This window comes from Lipophrys pholis (genome assembly GCF_963383615.2).
Source record: "Lipophrys pholis genome assembly, chromosome: 3".
NCBI lineage: Eukaryota > Metazoa > Chordata > Actinopteri > Blenniiformes > Blenniidae > Lipophrys > Lipophrys pholis.
Window position 1 is genome coordinate 26,738,323 of NC_137627.1, and position 20,907 is coordinate 26,759,229.

At 43.7% G+C, this 20,907-nt stretch overlaps 1 protein-coding gene across 1 annotated transcript in view; it reads right to left on the reverse strand.

Moving 5' to 3' along the window:
- Positions 1-358: 358 nt before the first annotated feature.
- The window catches only part of tbx4 (T-box transcription factor 4), a 33,481-nt gene continuing 12,932 nt past the window's right edge, over positions 359-20,907 (reverse strand). The window contains exons 4-9 of the mRNA XM_080459205.1: positions 15,627-15,746; positions 13,500-13,647; positions 5,456-5,608; positions 5,268-5,356; positions 4,107-4,342; positions 359-4,023 (exon numbers count right to left, since the gene is read on the reverse strand). Coding sequence (XP_080315331.1) covers positions 3,368-4,023; positions 4,107-4,342; positions 5,268-5,356; positions 5,456-5,608; positions 13,500-13,647; positions 15,627-15,746 — 1,402 coding nt within the window. The 3' untranslated portion in view covers positions 359-3,367. The remainder of the gene's footprint in view (positions 4,024-4,106; positions 4,343-5,267; positions 5,357-5,455; positions 5,609-13,499; positions 13,648-15,626; positions 15,747-20,907) is intronic.

Consider the following 20,907-nt stretch of genomic DNA (forward strand, 5'->3'; position numbering starts at 1 on the left):
CTGCAGATCAGAAAAATACACTTGAGCAGAAATGACGATGAACTCGAGGTGTGGTTGAAAGCAACAACAAAACATACGTAAAACTTGCCTGTATGGGATAATTACTTCAACAGTTATTGGTCCTTGTTACTGGTCTGACCTGGTGAGTGTCACTACTTGTTGGATTTACTATGGGTAAGAACGGTTTAAATCTTGTTAGAAAGAGAGGTGAAGCTGGTTATCTGTCCTGTTGCATGTGGTGACAATGTTGTGATCGCTTCATTGTCTGTGACAACAAAACAGCCCGGCTCGGTTTGAGCGTCATGTCTGGTAGAAACAATTAGAGAAGCAGTCCTGTATCAAATACTACAAACACTCTGAGGCATGAAAACCTTTATTTATCAGGTGTGCAAAAACCTCAATAAATTCAAACATGTTATAATGAATTTACATGAAATAAAGGGACAATGCAAATATGCAGGAGGGATCACAATCCTATCCTCCATTATTCTCTCCTTGTGCTTGACTTTGTGTTTCCTGCAGCGTCCCGCCCACTCAGCCCTTTTTCTTTAAGCTTCCACCTGCTTCTGTATGAGAGTCCTTCTCTGTCTTGCTCCACCAGGACATTTGTCTTGCTCCTGGAGCAGGGGTGTCAGACAGTCCAGTCCGGCCCGCAAGATGACTTTACCTCCAACAGTTACTCAGCTTTCTTGTGGTATGAATCAGTGCTATTCTACATTTCTCCACAGTCTAGTGGGATTAGCTGACTCAGCACAACACTCAGACCCAAAACTACAAGCGATGGCAGAAAGAAGCTGCACTGGCAGTTTGCTGTGGTTCTAACAAATCAGGGTTAAAACCCACATGCTGAAACTCTGCTGCCTGAGCAAATCACAGAGGCCATGTGACATTTCAGATTGAGTCTTTCTCAAATGAAAATGTGTTGTGCATCAAAGGGTTTGGTAAAAAATGCACAAAAAATGAACATTTTGTATAAAAACACATTTTTGCTATTGATGGTTGAGTGTCAGAGGGGCTGAGTGGCCCTGAAGGGAAGTTTGACACCCTGCTCTTCAGTGTGAACCAGATTTTAACCAAGCACATTATTCTGGGTCTCAGACCCAGAAATGATGTCTGTCTACACAAAAACGACTGAAAAACTGAAAACTATGTAGTTTTCATGTTAGTCCACTAGTTGGTGCTGTTTTTAGTTTTAGTACTGAAAGCACACACACATGCAGCAGAGAACGATGAGCTCTAAACATTAACAATGGGAGAACATGGACATTCTAGTGGACAGACCACCAAGTTGGATTGTTATTATGGTGACTGTCAAAATAAAACGACCACGTTGTATTGTTATTATGGTGACTGTCAAAATAAAACTACGAAGTTGGATTGTTATTACAGTGACTGTCAAAATAAAACTACGAAGTTGGATTGTTATTACGTGACTGTCAAATTAAAACTACCAAGTTGGATTTTTATTACGTGACTGTCAAAATGAAAGCACCAAGTCCAGGAGAATATGGCCTTGGAGTCATGACACCACGGAGGAAAGTTTGTTCTGATTGTCTCTACTGAGCATGTGCAGTAGCTGCTGTTTACGACATTGGAGATGAGTGTTTTTGGAAAATTCCACCTTTAGAGCCATTTTCAAAAAGTTCTGTTTTCAGTGACTCAGAGCACTGTTATCAGGGACCCCAGAACACAAGCAAAGTTTTGTGTTTTCATTTGAAATGGTGTGAACGGACTGAGCAGGTCGGGGATAAGATCACTAATGGCTGCTGGGAAACTTTCACCAAATGACCTTGTATTCGAGGAAAGATCATCTTGTCTGTCTTACTTTGGGTTCTATTCTTCTGTGATCAATCTCAAGATGCACTTTTACCCTGTAAATGAAAATGCAACAAATCTTATTTGGCACATGAATAAACAAGATGATAATGATCTAAAATAACTTGATCTACTTTTAGCTCCTTACAAATCCCATGAAAAGATGAAAAGCCAGGATGGATTGATCCTCCTCATTAATCAGTCTCAGCAGTCTGCTGGAGTTTCCATCATGTGTGATTGAGACTCATCCTCTGGAGGTAATAGGCTGAGAGCAGGACGGGGGTGATACCCCACTTTGATATAAGTTTAGGATTTGTTTTGAGGCAAACAGTGAGTAGCCTCAGTGTGTGTGAGGTGATCGCGCTGTTTTACTGTCATTTCATGTTTTCTTTATCTTCGATCACTAAACTTGTCAAATTCATTGTTTACCTCATCCATTCATCTTTAGCACTGCTTTATTCATCTTAAGGTGGGATCTGGATCTGAGCCCACCAACAGTCACCTGGATCAATCATAAGTAGCCTGTCATGGCGGCGCTCGGCGCTGCTGCGGCTCGGTGATCTCAGATCTACAGCAGCTTTTCTTTGTGTTTTTTTCACTTTTCCATGCACTCAGTTGTTTTATGTACCTTTTATCTTTATTTTACATTCATTTTCTGTACTATTTTCTTTAAAGAAATGACATTGTGACTTTAGCTGCTTCAGATATACTGATTGATTGAGGTGAGCAGCAGCCCAAGCTGATCAGTGTCAGTCAAAGCTGAAAGTCCAGTTGTCGTGATGACAATAATTTAACACTTATGCAAGTTGGATGTTTGGGGCCAAAGTGGTGAAGAGGGATTCTTCAGTCTCTGCTCACCTGCAGTGATAAAGTCTGGATTGTAAGTCTTCAGTTTGTGGAGCGGCGCTGCAGCTCCTCTGCACTGAAGGAGACAGTCGTTTGATTCTCTGATCAGATTTTGTACGACGGGTCCTGGACTCGGCCTAATTGTACCTGTCATTACCTGGGTCATGATGAACAGGGTAGAAAACACTGAGGGGTCAATCATTGTGGTTTTACTCTTTTCATGTGATTTATAAAAGCATTCAATGATAAAATCTTCAGAGCCATTTTCCCTGGAAGGCTGTCAAGTACCTGAAAATATGGCCCTCTTACAGCGAACACAGCGGCTGCTGATCATTCCCTTATCGGATCTTTGTTCTTCTGACCGAGCAAACACAATCTGGGTAGTTGTTTCAGGATTATTGTGGAACTGAAACACCCAAACCTTAAGGCTGCTCACCCTGCGATGAACTTCAAGTGCTACTTAAATCCAGAGTCTGAATGTGTGAAAAAAACAGTTCATTGTACCTGATCAGGATAAAAAGCCACTGATGACTGTCCCTGATGTTGTGTGTGGCAGTGATTCAGTAACACTTCATGGATGTATTATATGGCTTTGGACTGCAGCTTGAGCAGTGAGAACAGTCCGTCTCCACTGTTTGGAGGAGCAGATCACAGAATAGAATCAGACCTTCATGTCGAGTGGAACTGCTTTCTGCAATGGGCCTTGTTAGCTGTCAGGCCAGTGACTCCCCGTGTTACCGAGGCCCACTGGGTACTGGTAGGATGGATCCCGGATGGAGATGGTGCCCTGCGTTGAATAGGTGGTGAACTCTCGGTGAGGCCGGAGCGGCGAGCCGGGCTTCTTGTGGTACAGAGGAGGATGGCTGGGTCTCTCTCTGGATCCAGGACCGACTGAGGGGCCCGGTGAAGATGTGGACGAGGGTTGGATGACAGGCAGAGCCCTCTGGACTGTGGCCGAGTTGTAGACACCCAGGTCGGGCTGCGGTCGCGGCACCATCGCAGAGGCAGGATGTGGCACTACGGAGGGGACCGAGGCGGCGCTGGAGAAGTGAGCGGCGAAGGGCTGGTACGACACCCCCTCCACCCCATAGCGAGGGTAGGGCTGCATGCTGGCCCACATGTTGCAACCTATAGAAGGGGAGTTGTTGGGGTCGTCTGTGTCTGCCGACCCAGATCCAGACTCTGTTTCCATACTACTGAACATACAAGCTTCCCTGGAGCTGATGGCCTCGCTGCAGTATGGGTGGGACAGTAAGGGGGATTCGTAGGACGGAGGCGATCGAAAGTAATGCTCCTCTGACACCGCAGATGACGTCTCCAGATATGGCCGCTTACATCCAAGCTCCAAGTGTCGGGCGTTATCTGAAAGTGACAGGTTTGATGGAAGTGTTTCAGAAGAGTGAGCACACCCTGGGTGATGTGCTGTGAGCTCAGACAGAACAAACCTCGATGTTTGAAGCAGTGGTACAGGAGGCCCGGGTCTCTGCTCTGAGGAAAGTGGGTGGAGATGGGATCCTGGGCGGCTGAGTTGGCAAGAGGGACTCCAGTCTCGTACTGGTAGGAGGACAGGACCTGAGGGTGACCTGGTAGGACGCCCGCTCCGAGTTTCCCTGCGAGATGACTGTGTGAGGAGATGAGCCTCTGACGGACCATGTTCTTGGAAATAACTGGATATTCTTTCCTGTTCAGGAGCAGAAAACTGAGTTTATTAATTACACCTTCTGGTTCACTGATGAACTGTCAGTCACGTTGGTGAGAACTTCTAGTTTCTCGGGTCTACAGCAGGTCTGCTGAGCTCCTTAAAGTTTAGCCCAGTTTGTTCTCAACGGGGCAGCAGAACAAAAGCTATGTTAACATAAACTATGGAAATTCTAGTTTCACTGCAAAGAGGTACGGCTACATTATGAAAATCTTCAGTTCTGTTGGCCGAGCGATTCTAAAGCCTTCAGCATGAACATTTTTACAAACTACCCTTTCAGTCGAATTCTATTTTATTACCAGTGAAGTAGCTTCTCTAATGTTGGATTTCTACGAGCACACTGCGAGCATTCCCTCCATCTTTTCATTTGCAGGGTAATCCTTCAGGCCAAACCAACCCCTCCGATTGGCTGGTTTGACATCCCTGGCCTAGGGAATTCCTTTCTTTGGTGTTTTTTTATAATGCAAAACTGTGCAATATCTAATTGTCTATTCAATGCAAATTATCATACTTGCTCAATAATTCCCGTCTGTAACCACAGTGCAATTTAACGTTCAGCAACTTTCACTCCTATAGTTTGTTAGGAGTCTTATTCTTTTAGCCATTTCTATATTTAGTTAAGTTAAGGTTAGTTAAGAGTTTATATTATTTGCTGTACTAAATTTTGGTAGGAGTTTTATTTATTCTTTTTGCCATTTCTATATCTAGTTAAGTTAAGGTTAGTTAAGAGTTTATATTATACTTTGTACCTTTTGTACCTTTTCTGTAACTTATCTTTGTTGTCCTCTGTGTGCTGCTCCTCTTTTATTAAGCTGCTGGAACTTCAATTTCCCTGACGGAGTCATCCCGAGGGATAAATAAAGCAAAGTCTAAAGTCTAAGGTCTAAAGTCTTTTGTGTGAACGTACCCTTGTAGTCTTGAAACCCGCAGGTCTCCCTCTTCACTTCCTCGGAAGCCTTTAGCAAATGGATTGTTTTCTATCTTCAGCTGAGTGATCTAGGAGTGGACACAAGATTATTTTACCATTGGACAAGTAAAATAAGGAGGAAATGATTGTACTTCCTGTCAGTACTGTACAATGTAATGATGAGGCACCTTGTGGTTCTGATAGGAGGTTACAGAGATGAAAGTCGTCTCGTGAAAGACGTGAGTACAGTAGGCTGTGTTCTTGGATCCAAAGGCATTGTTTTCATCGGCTTTGACGATGTGGAGTCTGGGCTGGTATTTATGCATCGAGTTCAGGATGATCTAAAAGACAAAGAGAAGACATCTAAATTCAACCTGAAGTCAAAAGTTCAAGTGACCTGGGAGAGGAATGAGTCCATTCGGTCCTGTCATCTTGGTTTCTTCCTGTTGCTGAACTGAAACAGAGGATGTTTGAGAGTCAAGTAACCAGCTCACATAGTTTCCATCCAGCAACAGAGGATGTGATGTGACTGTTCTCCTGCTCATTAGCTTCTCTCAAATGATGTAATGACTCAGGACACACGTCAGACCGCCATCTCAAAACGTTAGCACAAAAAATGCCGACACCTGCCAATGAGTTCCAGCAGATCTGTTGCATGCAGCACAAACAGGCCCAGCAGCGTTCTCCTCAGGGACCGTTTCCACCCAGTGGAAAGTACAGCTGCTCCTAGTAAAAGTCATTTCAGGAATAACTTAATCTTACCCATGACCTATTCTTAATCTTAGGCTTAAGCTAATGAGCGAGCAGTGACAATAGGCACCATTATTGCCAATGCTTGTTAAGTGGCGCACTTCTATACGCCCACAATTACAGTATTAGTTGCAGCTGTGTCTCCAGGGCGGTGGGAGGTCCGTCCAACGCACAGAGAAGCACTAATATGACAGCGTCTCCTCCCGGCTGACCGCAGCCGGATCAAACCTCTCAAAACAACTCCGTAAGATTGTTTTGTGCCTTCTGTTGTTACACTCTTTACAAGTCCGATAGTTCTATACCTTTCAGGTGATTCAACAGGACGATTTGCACAGGGCTTCTGGGTAAATTCCATTATCATACATGTGTCTTCATGGACTTTATGGCTCCATCGACCAGTTGAATTCTCAAGTGGTAAATGGGTTTGTCTTCACTGGGATTCTATTCATCTTCAGCTGTAAATAAGTTTCTGCTTTCAATGTCAAATCTGTTCCATGACGCTCTGCACTGCAGGAGAACTGAGGATTACTGAAGGGGAGACGAAGAGGAACAACCTGATAACCTCACCATGAACCAGTAACAGGTTATCCCCCCACACAGACACAATTTTACAATCAACTGAAGATTTGAGATCCAGACCTTCTCCGGGGTCCGGGGAGAAGGTCTGGTTTCAAGTCTTCCTCTGTGGAGTTTGCATGTTCTTTCAGTGTCTGTGTATGACACTACGGAGGAAACTTTGTTCTGATTGGCTCTACTGAGCATGTGCAGAACTACTAGTTACCATGAATGTGGTGACCAGGACCAGGACCAGGACCAGCGTTTTTGCTCTCAACAAAGACAGATGGGCCCCACGACCACCGTTTTTGTAGAAACAGACACCCAATGTGCAACAAAACGTTTTCTGTTTGTACTTGAAATCGTTGGCCCTGAGTTCCAGCTGTTTCTCTTCAAGTATCTGAAAAAGTTCCTATGCCCGTCATTGCTGATGTTTGCTTCATGTCTTGAGGTCCAGGGTAAATCAGGCTGATGACGTTGGTAAAAACAATGAATGGAAATGCAAGAAGAAAGGTAAAATTATAAAACAATGATGCAGTAAAAGCAAAGGATGTGTCAGGATCATTGATGATAAAGAGCTTCATGGAGAGACTTGTTGGAGTCCTCTGTTTGACCAAAGCACAATGACCTAGAATAGTAATATTTGCGCCTTGCCAATAAGGCAGGCACAACAATTATAACTAAGAGGTCATCCAATCAGATATGTTCCGTACTGCACACTACACCCACAAATTCTTTGAACTCGAAGGGACTTTTGTCCACAGAAGTTCACCAAACTGGTTAAAGCTGTTGAAAGAAAGTTCCTCTTATGGGTCCTGGAACCTGCAGCTAAAGAAATGCAGTGATAACTTTGTACACCTACAGGAGAAGATATTGTTGTCCAAGATGTCTTTCTCTATTTGTCATGTGTCATTTAGTGTTTTTCCCGTAACGATGGTGAAAGCATTCTGCTTCAGTGTCCATGGCTGAGCATTATGAATGAGTGATTTTAACATGAAGGTCAACATAAGCACATGAGCTGTTTTAGCATCTGACCAGCCATTAGATTCATGAATAGCATTTCTGCTTTCCTCACTCCTGATGTGCAGCACATCAGTGTAGCAGGTGGCATGTGTTGCTGGTGGTGGTCTTTAGGTCGCCGGGTGTCGGCTGGTATCACTCTGCTCTCTGCAGCCCACCGTTGTGCCCAGCCAAGCGTTAGCAGCATCAGGGCAGGGTCATCAGCAGTCCAGCTCTGTCAGGGACAATAAACGTCAAGCTGTGCACCTCGCCTCCCCTCCTGGTTCAGCAGACACTCTCCCGGGGAGCCTCCTCCTCCAGGGGGCTCCCAAACAGAGGCAGAGGTTGGCGAGGGCAGGGGGAGCTCGGCCGGGCTCAACACCACGCCGCTCCTCGGCTCACGCGCTCCTGTTGCCGAGGCAGGCCGGAGACACTGAGAAGCTATTGGCTGCTCCACCGGAGGCGCTCTGTTGACCTTTGTCTGCTCCTCGGTCTGGCAGCTGTCCGAGGGTGATACTGGAGACTCCGAGGTGACTGTCTGAACGCACCCATCAGCGAAGCCTCCCTGAACACCAGTGAAGCTCCACTTTCATCTCCACTGATACTAAAGCCTGCAGATTCATGTTGGAATCAGCATGTGCCACTCCACCAGAATGTTCTGAGTAGATTACCCACTGGAGAACATTTGGGATTAATAAATGTGAGCTGAATCTTTATTAACCTGAGTTAACACATCCTGAGCAAACAGTCTGCACTTGTAGAGTCCCTCCCCCATCCAGAACCAAGGTTTGAATCCCTTCCCACAAAATATCTGTCCGTCCCCAAACCCCATTCAGCAGAACGTCTGGTTCTGCAGGTTTCTCCTCCTCTGAGTCTGGCTCCAAACAGACAGCTGTTTGGATTCTGCGTTGAGTCTAAATGCAAGGATATTGGTCACTCTTTTTGTTTACATATATTGATTCTAATAAGGCATGAACAAGTCTGATACCAGTATCGGGTCTGATTCTGCACGCAATACTCGTACTTGTGCTCATGATAGCTCCTCGATACAACTTGACCAGTATTATGTGATGTTAATTAGTAGCTGCTCAGTGAATCAGCAGGATTTTACTGCGAGCCGTGCTACATGCTACATGCTAAAGTGCTTTGCTCCTCACACACCAGAGATGCTACATGCTAAACATGATTAAAGTCTGACTGATACCCTCGTTGACAGTGAGCTCAGTCCCTCGGTCTCCAGTCTCCAGTAGAGACGTAGTTAGATGCTCTGCACTGCTCTATGCATACTGGCTAAGGTGAATCCAAACTATCATCTGCTGTGGGATTCTGATGGATCTGGACTTCATGCAGTGGATAACTTACGGTTCATGCAGTGGATCATTTATAGATGAATGATGTATGTGAACAGTCGGGGCTTCATAGACAAGCAGAGCGAGTGTAAGCGTCAGGATTTATGTGCACCAGTAAAATACCAAACAGAACACTGCACCATTGACTCTAACCTGGTTAGAGTTTGTCAGGAGACAATTAGTAGATCAATGCACCACAAGGGGTGTGATCGCATCCCTTTTTAAGGCCAACATGTCAGGAAGTGCTGGGAGAGGAAACCTCACACACCGTGCGTGTGACAGTGTCCTTTAGGTTGGCAAAGCCAACAGGGGTTTAAAAGAGACATTCAGAATGAGCCTCAGAGAGACCCTGTATTCTCATTTTGCCACAGTACTATTTAAACATCCTGTTAGAGCTTCAACACAAATTAGTCAGATATTGAACTGACATGCTTTATCCTGTACAAATATTGCCTGAGTCTCTGTCAACCACAGGACCTGCTTCATTCTTCTAAACCAAAACAGAAATTCAGACAGCTTCTTTTTTGTGGATTTTAACTCCTGTAGTGGACTGCATGATGGTCAAGTGGTGAACAGTCTCTCTTCAGAGTGAACATGTTGTAGTGTTGATATTTTATCATGTAATCATATTGATAAATTATACTCATATTCAAATAGAACCATAAGTGCAATGAAGCCCCATAACATGATCAGAAATCTGTCGTGATTCTCAGTGCAAAGTTTCATATGAATGATGTACTAGATGTTCTTTTAAGGGTTTTGTGATTCACAGCGTGTCTGCAGTGATGGCCCACACACCCTGAAGGCATCGACGAATCAAACCATTTCTGGGAACTAAAATTCAACTTTTACACTAATTCATCTAGGCTGTACAGTAGTGTAGTGATTCACTCTCTCACTTCATACTTTGGCTTCTCTGTAGAGAGTTTGCATGTTCTCCCTCTGAGGGACGGCTGATTTGGGCTCTAGGATCTCATCCACCAAAATAAGCATTTGAAGCTAATGGGTGACTGCAAATGTCCCGTTAGTTTGAGTTTGACTGTTTGTCCCATGATGGATTGATGATGAGCTCCAGCTCGTAAGTCTGAAAGGATGGAAGTCTTGTTCTTACTCTCTTACTGAACCTGAGGTGTCAAACAGTCGTACCATTACCATTAATTTGTCAATAAAATTACCAGCTGAGACATGAACTGAGTGCTAACGTAATGCTAACAGATTAGCATCAAGTCATCCTTCTTCTTTTAACCTGTGCAGGGTCACCGGGCACTGGAGCCAATCCCAGCTCACTATTGACAAGGATAGGATAAACCTGGGGAGGTGAGGACAGGATTCATCTGGACAGGTGTCCAGTCCATCACAGGACAAACAACCACACATAGTCACATTCACACCCTAGAGTCACCAATTAACTTCACATTGGACATCTGGACTCTGAGAGCATGTACACATGAGGAGAACATGCAAACTCCACACAGAAAGGCACCGCTGGCATTTGAGCCTGTGGCTGTGAGGTGAAGGCTCTACCCGCCTCTCCACCATGAAGCCTCAAACCCTCTGGAGAGGCTGAGTTTGTAAAAACATGGTGTATTTTCCAAAGCTCACCGTGTTTTCCCAGAAGAGTGTGGAAAATATTTGAAAATATTATGTAAAAAAACATTTTTAGATAGTTATTTTTTATTACAGAAATTAGTTTTTGGTAGTTTTGATGGAGACATTTTGCTGGTTTGGCCTCCTGAACATCAGACTGGGCTGAATGCAGAGTGGGAGCAGTGTTTTAGGCCCCGTTACACAACGTTTTGAGTGAAAATACTGTTTTTTTTGTTTTTTGTTCGGAAAGAGTTTCTCGTTGACCCGACGACATCCTGATGAGTGGTGGGAGTCATGACACTCTTGAGCAAACTCTGTTCTGATTGGCTGTACTGAGCATGTGCACAACTACGACTTAGTATGGCCGTAGTGCGTGCGCAGAGTAGCGTTTCCGCCATCTCGTGTTTTAAGAAAGTCTCTTTCACTTGTTTCCATGACAAGAAAGTCGTATCGTTTTCTAAAAGTGGCTCCTAGCAGTGTTGTTGTTGTTCACTTGGTTGTGTAAAAAGTTAGTTAGTAACCCCCCCCCCCCCCACACACACACACACACACACAGAATGGTGCGGTGTGGCTGCACACCTCCTGGTCTGGGCGTCAGCTGGCCTCCAACTCGCTCTGTCCTCATTACTCGCCCTTATCAGCGGCCGGGAGCTCAACTCAGTGTGACAGCAGGCCCCGCCACTGATCTGAGAGGTTATGAACCTAATGAGCCCGTCCACTGACGGGATGGCTTCAGACAAGCTCTCCAGAGTCCGCCTGGGGAGGGGGGCTGCCACAGTCACACTCTTCACTTCCCTCACTCTCTTCTTCTCTCTTTCTCCCTCTGTTTGGCTCCCTCTCTCTCTCCTCTCTCTTCCACCTCTCTCTCTCCCTCTCTTTTCCTGCATCTCTCTCTGGCTCCCTGTCTCCCTCCTCACTTTTCCACCTCTGTCTTTCCCTCTCTTTTCCTCCACCACTCTCTCTCCCTCTCTCTTTCTCTAGCTCTCTCTCCTCTCTTTCCACCCCTTTCTCTCTCTCTCCCTTCCTCTCTCTTCCTCCACCTCTCTCGCTCCCTCTCTTTTCCTCCACTTCTCTCTGACTCCCTCTCCCTCCCCCTCCCTCGCTCCTCTCTTCTATCTGCAGTCTCCCAGACTGCAGGTCTTTGGCTCCAGCAGGTTTCTGATGATGTGTGTGACACTGGGAGGAAGCAGCAGGACTTTAGCAGAGTAACAGGATGTTGCAAGTATTTTCCAAGCTTGCAAAACAAATCATGCTGTCACATATTTTCACTCACATGTGTAATGTGACCAATCATAAGAGTTTCTAATGAAAGAAGCTATAAAGCAGCTTGTTTCAGACGGAAGGTGAACTGTGCGGTCGCAGCATGGCGTTTTCACTCAGCAATTTTATGAAGTTTGAAGAAGATGCAATAAAATGAAAATGAACATTGAGCCATACATTATAAAAACACCTGAGAAGAACAACCATGTACTTCATCTGAATAATGTTGATAATAATAATTAGGAAAATGACAAAAAGCACCACATTGATGAGAAAAACAAAACACAGTTTGATATTTGAAAAAGGCTGTGATTAAACATGTAGGCAAACCTGATGAATTAATAAAAGACTGAAAACAGCAGGAGCAGAATACAACAACGGCCTAAAATTATACTGAAACAAACATTAGTGTGTACAGTTGCCTGACTAATAAAGAGTAGTGAAGAATTCTTCAAAGAGAAAACTGTCAAGTGAAATCGCAGCAACACATAAGAACACGTTTCTAGGAGGTACTAATAAAGAGCTGGGAGCAGGTTGTGTTACTGAAACGGTAGGAAAACACACGGTGGAGCCTCAGAGAGTGGAAATGATTTACCAGGAATCACTGCAAAGCAAAGTGTGTGTGCGTGTGTGTGTGTGTGTGTGTGTGTGAGGGATGTGAGGTGTGTGTGTGAGGGATGTGAGGTGTGTGTGTGTGAGCGATGTGACGTGTGTGTGTGTGTGTGTGTGTGTGTGTGTGTGTGTGTGTGTGTGTGTGTGTGTGTGTGTGTGTGTGTGTGTGTGTGTGTGTGTGTGTGTGTGTGTGTGTGTGTGTGTGTGTGTGTGTGTGTGTGTGTGAGGGATGTGAGTCAGTTTAAACAGTGTAGACTATCAGGGATTATCATGCACAGTAATCCACTGCTCAGAACACTGACTAACAAGAACTGCTATTGGTCAACCAGCTCTGTGAGTTAATGTGTTAGACTTTCTCCGTTTTATTTAATTAACTACATTTCAGGATAAGCTGCACTTTAGTAGTTTTAATTCAAGATCATTTTAGAATTTTGGAAAAAAAAAAACAGCCTCTCCTCTGTTACTCTGGGCTTAAAGCCACTCGATACCTTTTTACTGTAATATTTTATATGTCATTATTTTCCTCTTGTAGAGACGTTTGGCCTAGTCACATGGCTCCATGTGACCAATCACACGAAGCCTGCAGTCACATGACAGAGGCAGACAGAGGCTGCATGTGTCAACAAATGTCTGTGTTAAAAACAACATTTTCTCTCAGGTGAAAACCTTATTTCAGTATTTAGTAGTTTATTCATCGCCTCTCGTCAGTAGTTTGTCAAAGCTCCAGGGGAAGCAGCAGGTTGTCACAGTAAATGAGTGAAACTCTATTTTCCTCTAAGATTTTCTTTATTTGGATTTAATCCTGGTTTTCTTACCAAGAGGAGACTTCGGAAACATTTCTCTGCAGAACTGAAAGTTAGCGTGCAGGAGACACAGAGGGAAGATCAACTATTCAACCTTTCTTTACTTCAAGTGGAACATTTGTCACTTTGCTGTTAAAATAAATCAACGGAAGATTTAAAACAAATCGAGCTGCGGGTCGTCGACTCTGGAATAATCCATTGGAAAATCATGCTCAGAACACACACACACACACACACACACACACACACACACACACACACACACACACACACACACACACACACACACACACACACACACACACACAGGTACTCACGTGTCCGAAGGGGTCCAGGTGATTGTTTGTCAGCTTGAGCTTCTGGAACGACACCAGCTGTCTCATCCAATGAGTTCCTGTCGCAGGAGAGTCGGGATGCACGTACAGCCGGCCCGGCATCGCCGGCTCCGCCTTGCCCGCCACCATCCTGAGAAACAGATGGAGATGTGGGAAATCCAGAAAAGAAACGACAAATTGCAGCGTGAACTGTTCCTGTTGGTGTGAGCAGCACTGCTCTCAGAGTCTGGAGACATTAAAGCCCCGAGACGAACCGCCGCAGCCTCTGCTGAAACATCAGGCCTAATTGTGCTTCTCCAAGGTGTGGCTGAGGAACAGCAGAGCCCACTGCAGGGCGAGCTGCCATCCCAAACAAACCACTCAAAGTTCACTTTTAATAGGCGGTTCCAGCTCCTCTAACGTGATGTTTGGAGTTGTGCAGCGTGGCTGCTCAGCTCACAGGGCCATCTGGACAAACCGGCCTGTTTCTTCCTTGTGCAGCCCGTCGGGCTGAGCTCTGCAGGCTGCAGCTGCTGCAGGGCTGATCCCCTCCAACAGCCAACAACCAGACCTGCTCCTCGTCAGGCCTGACCGCTGGGCTACAGGCTGAGGAAGAAAGCTCGCCTCCAGAGGTTCACACAGGTATGCTAAGTTATTCATTTCATTAAGACCGTGAATAAGAGTCCATTGAAAACCCCCTGGAAGAGACTGGGGTCAGGATGATATTATGTGCTATGCTGACCTTTATTCTTTTGTGGATTACAGTTTTTAAGGAGGTGATCTTTTAGAATGACACCGTTGCTCGACCTAAGAATGGATATTGATGTGCTCTCCATCCCTTCATCATAAAAAGAGAATCTCTGACAGGATGTGGATTCTGCGGATGTCTGCATTTATAACACGTTCAATGGTTTGTATATTCCACAAGTTCTGATATTTCTGTCTGCAAATAAAGACCGACTCCAGTTTACGGTCTTTCTTCACCAGTGTCCTCTCTCCATATTATTTACTGAAACATGGAACAACACAGTATTTCTAAAATCAATTGTGAAGCAGGATCTAAACGTGTGAAAGAAGACACCCCTCAAACCATGGAACTTATTGAAAAAGCTTGGCTCAGTCGTCGTGTAGACATTAAGCTGCTCCTGGTTCTGGTCACCTCGACTCTAGTCACTGGTAGTTCTGCACATGCTCAGTAGAGCCAATCAGAACAAAGTTTCCTCCCAGTCCATACTCTCCTTGGATTTGGTACTTTTATTTTCACTGTCACCGTAATAAAAATCCAACTTGGTTCTTTGATTTTGACAGTCACAGTAAAAACAATCCAACTTGGTGGTTTTATTTTGACAGTCACCATAATAACAATCCAACTTGGTAGTTTTATTTTGACAGTCACCGTAATAAAAATCCAACTTGGTGGTTTTATTTTGACAGTCACAATAAAAACAATACAACTTGGTATAATGTTTAGAGTAAACAGACATAGTTTCCAAAACGTTGCAGTGTGAACATGAAACTTTTCTGAAATACAAAAATGATCCGTTTCCACTTCAGTTGGGGACATTTCAATATATTTTGTTCCAGACAGTTTCACTCAAAAGGACCTAATGTATAATTTCTACATTTCAACTTATTCAGGCTTGTGTTTTTTTTTTCATTTTTTTAAAGATGTTAAATGAATTGTGAACTTTTTCAGAAGGTTCAACTTATTTGCTCCGGATCTCTCTGGGTGAAACTGGACCTTCCTCCCCGTGAGACACACCTGATGGAAGCTGCTGCAGCAGCTTCACTCCAGATGTCTGTGTTCAGACTATTGAACCAGAAATAATTTAAACCACAAAGATCTACAGAAGCACCACAGGTAGAGGAGAGAACAACTTTCTCTTCCCATCAAGCAAAACTACATAACTTTTATAAAACAGCTGAATCAGCTGAAATTTACAGAACAGAGAGTTCAAATTCTCCAGATGTTAGCTCCTCACATGTTGTCTGAGAAAATGTGTTAAAACGCAATATAATGTATGATGTGCTGTGATGAAGCAATGTTTATGTACTGGACTGAATATCCCGAAACTCTGACTTCCATAGTTTTTGTTGTCTTGGATTAATAATCCAGTCTCACAAATTTACCACTTGTTGTCGCAGAACTTGTAGCGGTGGTCGTCAGCGGGCACGATGTCGATGAGCAGGATGTATTTGGTTTTGGGGTTCATTCCAGACACTTTGACCTTGTAGCTGGGAAACATCCTCCTGCCGAAGAAGGAAAACTGTGACACAAAATCAAACGTCCTTGAGCAAGGCATCAGCTGTCGCCACATGGATCGTAAGTCACTCGGTTCAGGATGAAGTAATGAGTTAGGAGACAGTGTAGTTCTGTCTGTGAACCCGTCACAGGTCACATCAATAGGATCTTCCACTGTCAAAGCTTTGTGTGTTATGTGAAGTTTCGCTGAAAAAAAGAAAAAGAAAAAGCAACCAGTTGACCCAACACTGCCACGTCACACACACACACACACACACACACACACACACACACACACACACACACACACACACACACACACACACACACACACACACACACACACACACACACACACACACACACACACACACACACACACAATACACAAACTGAAAAAAAACCAGCTTCCATGTTCAAATATGAAAATGATCTCCTGCATCAAAAACACACAAAGTTTCACTGCTGCACTAAATGACCTGAGAAAGAGGAAGACGTCCCACAAAGAGAGCAAACAGCTTAACAACCAACATGACGGGACTGAAACAGAGAACAGAGATCAGTTGTTGCCTTGCTTCCCTTCACATGAACAGATTATCAGTGACTCCCTGTGACGGCAGGTTTTTCAAGGTGTGAAACTAAAACACTGTCAACATACTGAAGACGCTCTCTATGCGATGGTTTCTGCTTTTGTTGCAAAAATGTCTCATTAGTGTCGGTTGGAGCTTTGTTTTGTTGAATCGACACTTTTAGGGTTTCTCTGATTAAATGTCTTTGGACCTCACTTGTCTCCCTCCGACCAGCCTGACAGCCTGAGGAACAAAACTTCCTGTAACACTGTCTGCCTGTGAGAAACAGTGTCCCTTCAGAGGGGCCGTAAAAAGCTGGGGAACATGCTCCATCTTTCATGTGTTAAATACCCCAGTCAGGGCTACAGGACAGAATATGCTAATATAGCATCGAGGGCTATAAAACACGTGAAGAGCTGAAGCGAGCTACCTTTCCTGACCTCTTCTCAGAAAGCAGGAGCTTTTTCTCCCTCCAGTGCCAGAGCAGATTTCACAGAGGGCCCTAATAAAGCCCTAAGTGGTTTTTAATGGCACCCCGGAACACACAATAGTTTAGACAGCAGGCTTGTCGTTCCACAGTCCAAACGGCCTGCAGTGTATCTGGAGGCGTTGCTCGGGGCAACGGGCTCAAACACAGGATCACAGACACAGCCTCTCCAAACTGGCTGGTGTCAACGGCCATCTTCAAAAAGCTGCTCCTGCTGATCATGTTACTGTAAATACCCCCGCATGTTAGACCCAGGGGCAGCGGGGGGTAATTCAAATCTCTCTCCCAGGCTTCAAATCCAATCAGTAGGACAGATCAGTGCCGCCATCATCCTCACTGAAGGACGGGTTGATCTGGAGGAACATTCAAAACAGACTCCTGGCTGCATCATCACACCCGCACACACACACGCACACCCGCACGCACGCACGCACGCACGCACGCACGCACGCACGCACGCACGCACGCACGCACGCACGCACGCACGCACGCACGCACACTCTTAAACCTCGTTTCTCCAAGAACCAGTGAAAGTTCGTCAGCCGCAAGGTTTGAGCCACGTCACCGCCCTGCTCCAGCTGGAGAAACCTCAGAAAAGACAAGATGGTGAACAAAGTTCTTTATTTTCTACTCTTCTGAAACTGCAGAAAGAACCAACACCAAGCAGAGTGAACAAAGTGTAGCTGCTTACAGTACTGGAAACATTAAAACTATGGAAGTGAAGTAAAGAGCTGAAACTACACTAAAACAAAAGGGCTAAGAAAAACACACACGACTACCAACAATGAGAAATCAGTAAGACTGCCCAAAGCAGGAACCAACAAATGGGGAAGGAGGAAGAGAGGGAGAGAGAGAGGGAGAGAGAGAGGGAGAGTTTGTGGCTGAACTACATCTGAAGTGAGTATTTATGAAACTTCTAATTTGTTTCTGATTATTTATTTACTATAACAGTTAACTTTTTAACCAAACTGCCATCTGGTCTGTTTATGTTCCAGCTGAAGCAGCGTCGTATCAAACCCACACTCATTCTACATTTTGATGCGCTGGAGTGTGAACTGTCCTCGACACTGTTCTCCAACACGCTCTGTGGTGATGTGACACACACTTTGCTTAGAAATGGTGACGAGAATTTAAATGAACCTGAGCTTCATTCAAACCAGCATAACGATTCACAAACTCTTCTTCATGCTGGATTATCTTACTCATTCACATTTCCATGTTTTACAGTTTTGCACATAGTAATCCTCAGATGTACAACAGCTGAAAGCTCAGAGCGTAAAACATCACATAGGACTTCCTCCCAATATTCAAAAACAGCAAATGTAAAGTTATGTGTTAAAGGTGAAGCTCCATTGTTCACACTAGATCAGATTTATTGGACCTAAAGGACGTTAAAATGATAAAGAATCAGTTTGTTATTATTCAATCCTATAATAATTGAAACACTGGAGCATTTTTAGGAGCTGCTTTTATTGCATGAGTGTTTGATTGTTAGGAATAAATTCTTTTTTGATTTAATGTAAATGAAAATGTTACTGAGCAAACATTATTTTAGATTTTAAGAAGATCTAACGTTGCATATTGAATTTGAGATGGAAGAAAGTGAGCATGCCACATTGGCACTCTCAGAAACTGAAATATAGGTGACCTGTGCAATGCCGGTGGATAAATGGTCTCCAGTGTTTTCAGTCCAAACAATAATAAAATAGCACATGAAGATCAATTTCTCTGTAAGTCATTGATGACGAGATTCATTGGAAACATCACACCAAACATTTCCAGCTGTCAAAAAGCCTCTTTGTCCTTCAGAAAGACAAACTGGAGCCACATTCTCCACTCGTCTCTGGTTTCAACATGGTCAACACACATTACAGGGTTTAACTTTACGACAAAACGAGCATGAAGACAGACGGTGGACGTCTCTCCAACCACCCAACCAATTCAACTGAAGATAATATAAACACTTCAAATCCAGCCACATGGCGATATTACAATACATCTATTAGAATAAAAATGATGAACCAGCAGAACATATTCAGAAAATGTTTCATTAATCAGCAAAATCTTTACTTGTAATTTAAATCATGTGAGGATTTAATGTCTGCACTGGAAACTGTGGAGCAGGCTATTGACCATTTATTATATTATTACTGGATATAAGACTTAATAACATTTAGATATTTGGATTCATTACACACACAAAATGTGTTAAAATCATTCTGAATTCAGAATTTAAAGTTCATATTTGCTGAGTCTACATCCTGATGGTCGGTGGATAATAATCTGATGATCTGTGACGATGAAGCTGATAGTATTTGGTAAAATATTTCTTCCACTAAAAGCAGCTGCTAGTTGCTTCCAGTTTGAAATGATGGAACCAAAAAGAACAAGTGAGAGTCAGTCATTACTTCTGGTACCATTTGCAGTATTGATACAGTAGTGGTACTCAGTAGTGTGTACACAATCTCATTCATCCAATGAGTTTTTGGGTGAAAACGTGAACGGGAGTTTAAAAAAAGGCTTTTTATAATATTTCACAACACGATGCAAGTTAAAAACCAAAACATGAACAAGCAATCACACACACACACACACACACACACACACACACACACACACACACACACACACACACACACACACACACACACACACGTACAGTATGTAAAGTATGTACAGTATGTACAGTATGTCATACAATAAAATATATTTACTAAATAAATCAAAGGGATATTTTACAAATAGATAAGGTGAGAGATTAATTTGTTTTACTTGGTACTCACTCAAATACCTTTAAAATTGTTATTGTAGAATACAACATGATTTTTGTTTTTACATGCTATCAGTATTTGATGATCGGTTGACTAAAGTCACCAACAGTTCATGTCTTATAAATGCCTCTAAATCTAAAATGAATCTCATTGACGTACAGTAATAGATTAATTCATCTTTCCTTTCACATGTTCTCGTGTCCAGAACATGAAGACAATAGTGAACTCCATGCGACATGTTGGATGCATTTGGAGCATGTTTGAAATGACAAACAGTCAGTTGCACTAGGGTTGGGCAGTAATACGGTAACAAAGAATACGAATGGTAAATGGACTTCTTGAGTCTCTTGCTCAAGGACACTTCGGCATGTGGGCAGGTGGAGATGGGAATCAAACCTGCAACCTTCCGATTTGGGAAGGACGGCTCTGCCAACCGAGCTTTGCAATCAAAACTACCAAGTGGCTCCAATGTTCCTCCTAACCGTTGTCTCATGCCATGACAGTATCCAGGTGAAGCTCAGAAGTGAAAGTGAAACTGAAGACAAGATGGTGCCGTGAAGCAGGTCAGCAAAGACTCAATACTCGCTGTCTGGAGAAAATACTTTTCCAAAACATTTTAGATTTATATAATAAAGTTAGAAAAGAGGTTCACATATGGGTTGTGAGAGAATCTTCGACAGCTGCGCCTGGTCATCAGTCAACATGACACCATATATGTTGCTGACCATCCACACCGCAACACCTGAATCGAAACTTAAATCAAAATTCCTCCAGACAAGTTATTTTCCTGAAAGCCAAGCAGCGGACAATCATGCTGCTGCTCTCAGAGACACGATTCACGACCGATTAAACTTTTCCAAAATGCGGTTCAGGACCAAAGGTAGAAAACGGAGCGTCCTCGGGCCGTAGCGTGATATTGTCAGGCCTTTTCACACTGCTCGCAGCGGGAGAGTGAACTGCACGAAAAACTGAATTGGGACAATCAGAGCAGAGTCTCATCTCATCACAAAGAGCTGACATCAACTTACAGAGAAACAGCTGGAAAACCAGCGTCTCATGAATGGAGTGCTATTTCTCCTACAAGTACTGCCACTGCTGATACTTCATACAATTCACACACTTGTGAATAATCACATGAGAGGAGAGAATACAGTTATAGTAATTATTTGCTTGACGCTTCATACAATAACATAACAACACTATTTCTTGTGTTACACAGTGAAACTTTCTACTTTATAACATGGTGACTTATATCGGTAGAAGGAGAGACTTATGTTTGAAAGAGGAAGTGATTTTTGATTAGTCACAGTAACACTGTATACCCCGGGAAAATGTGTGGAAG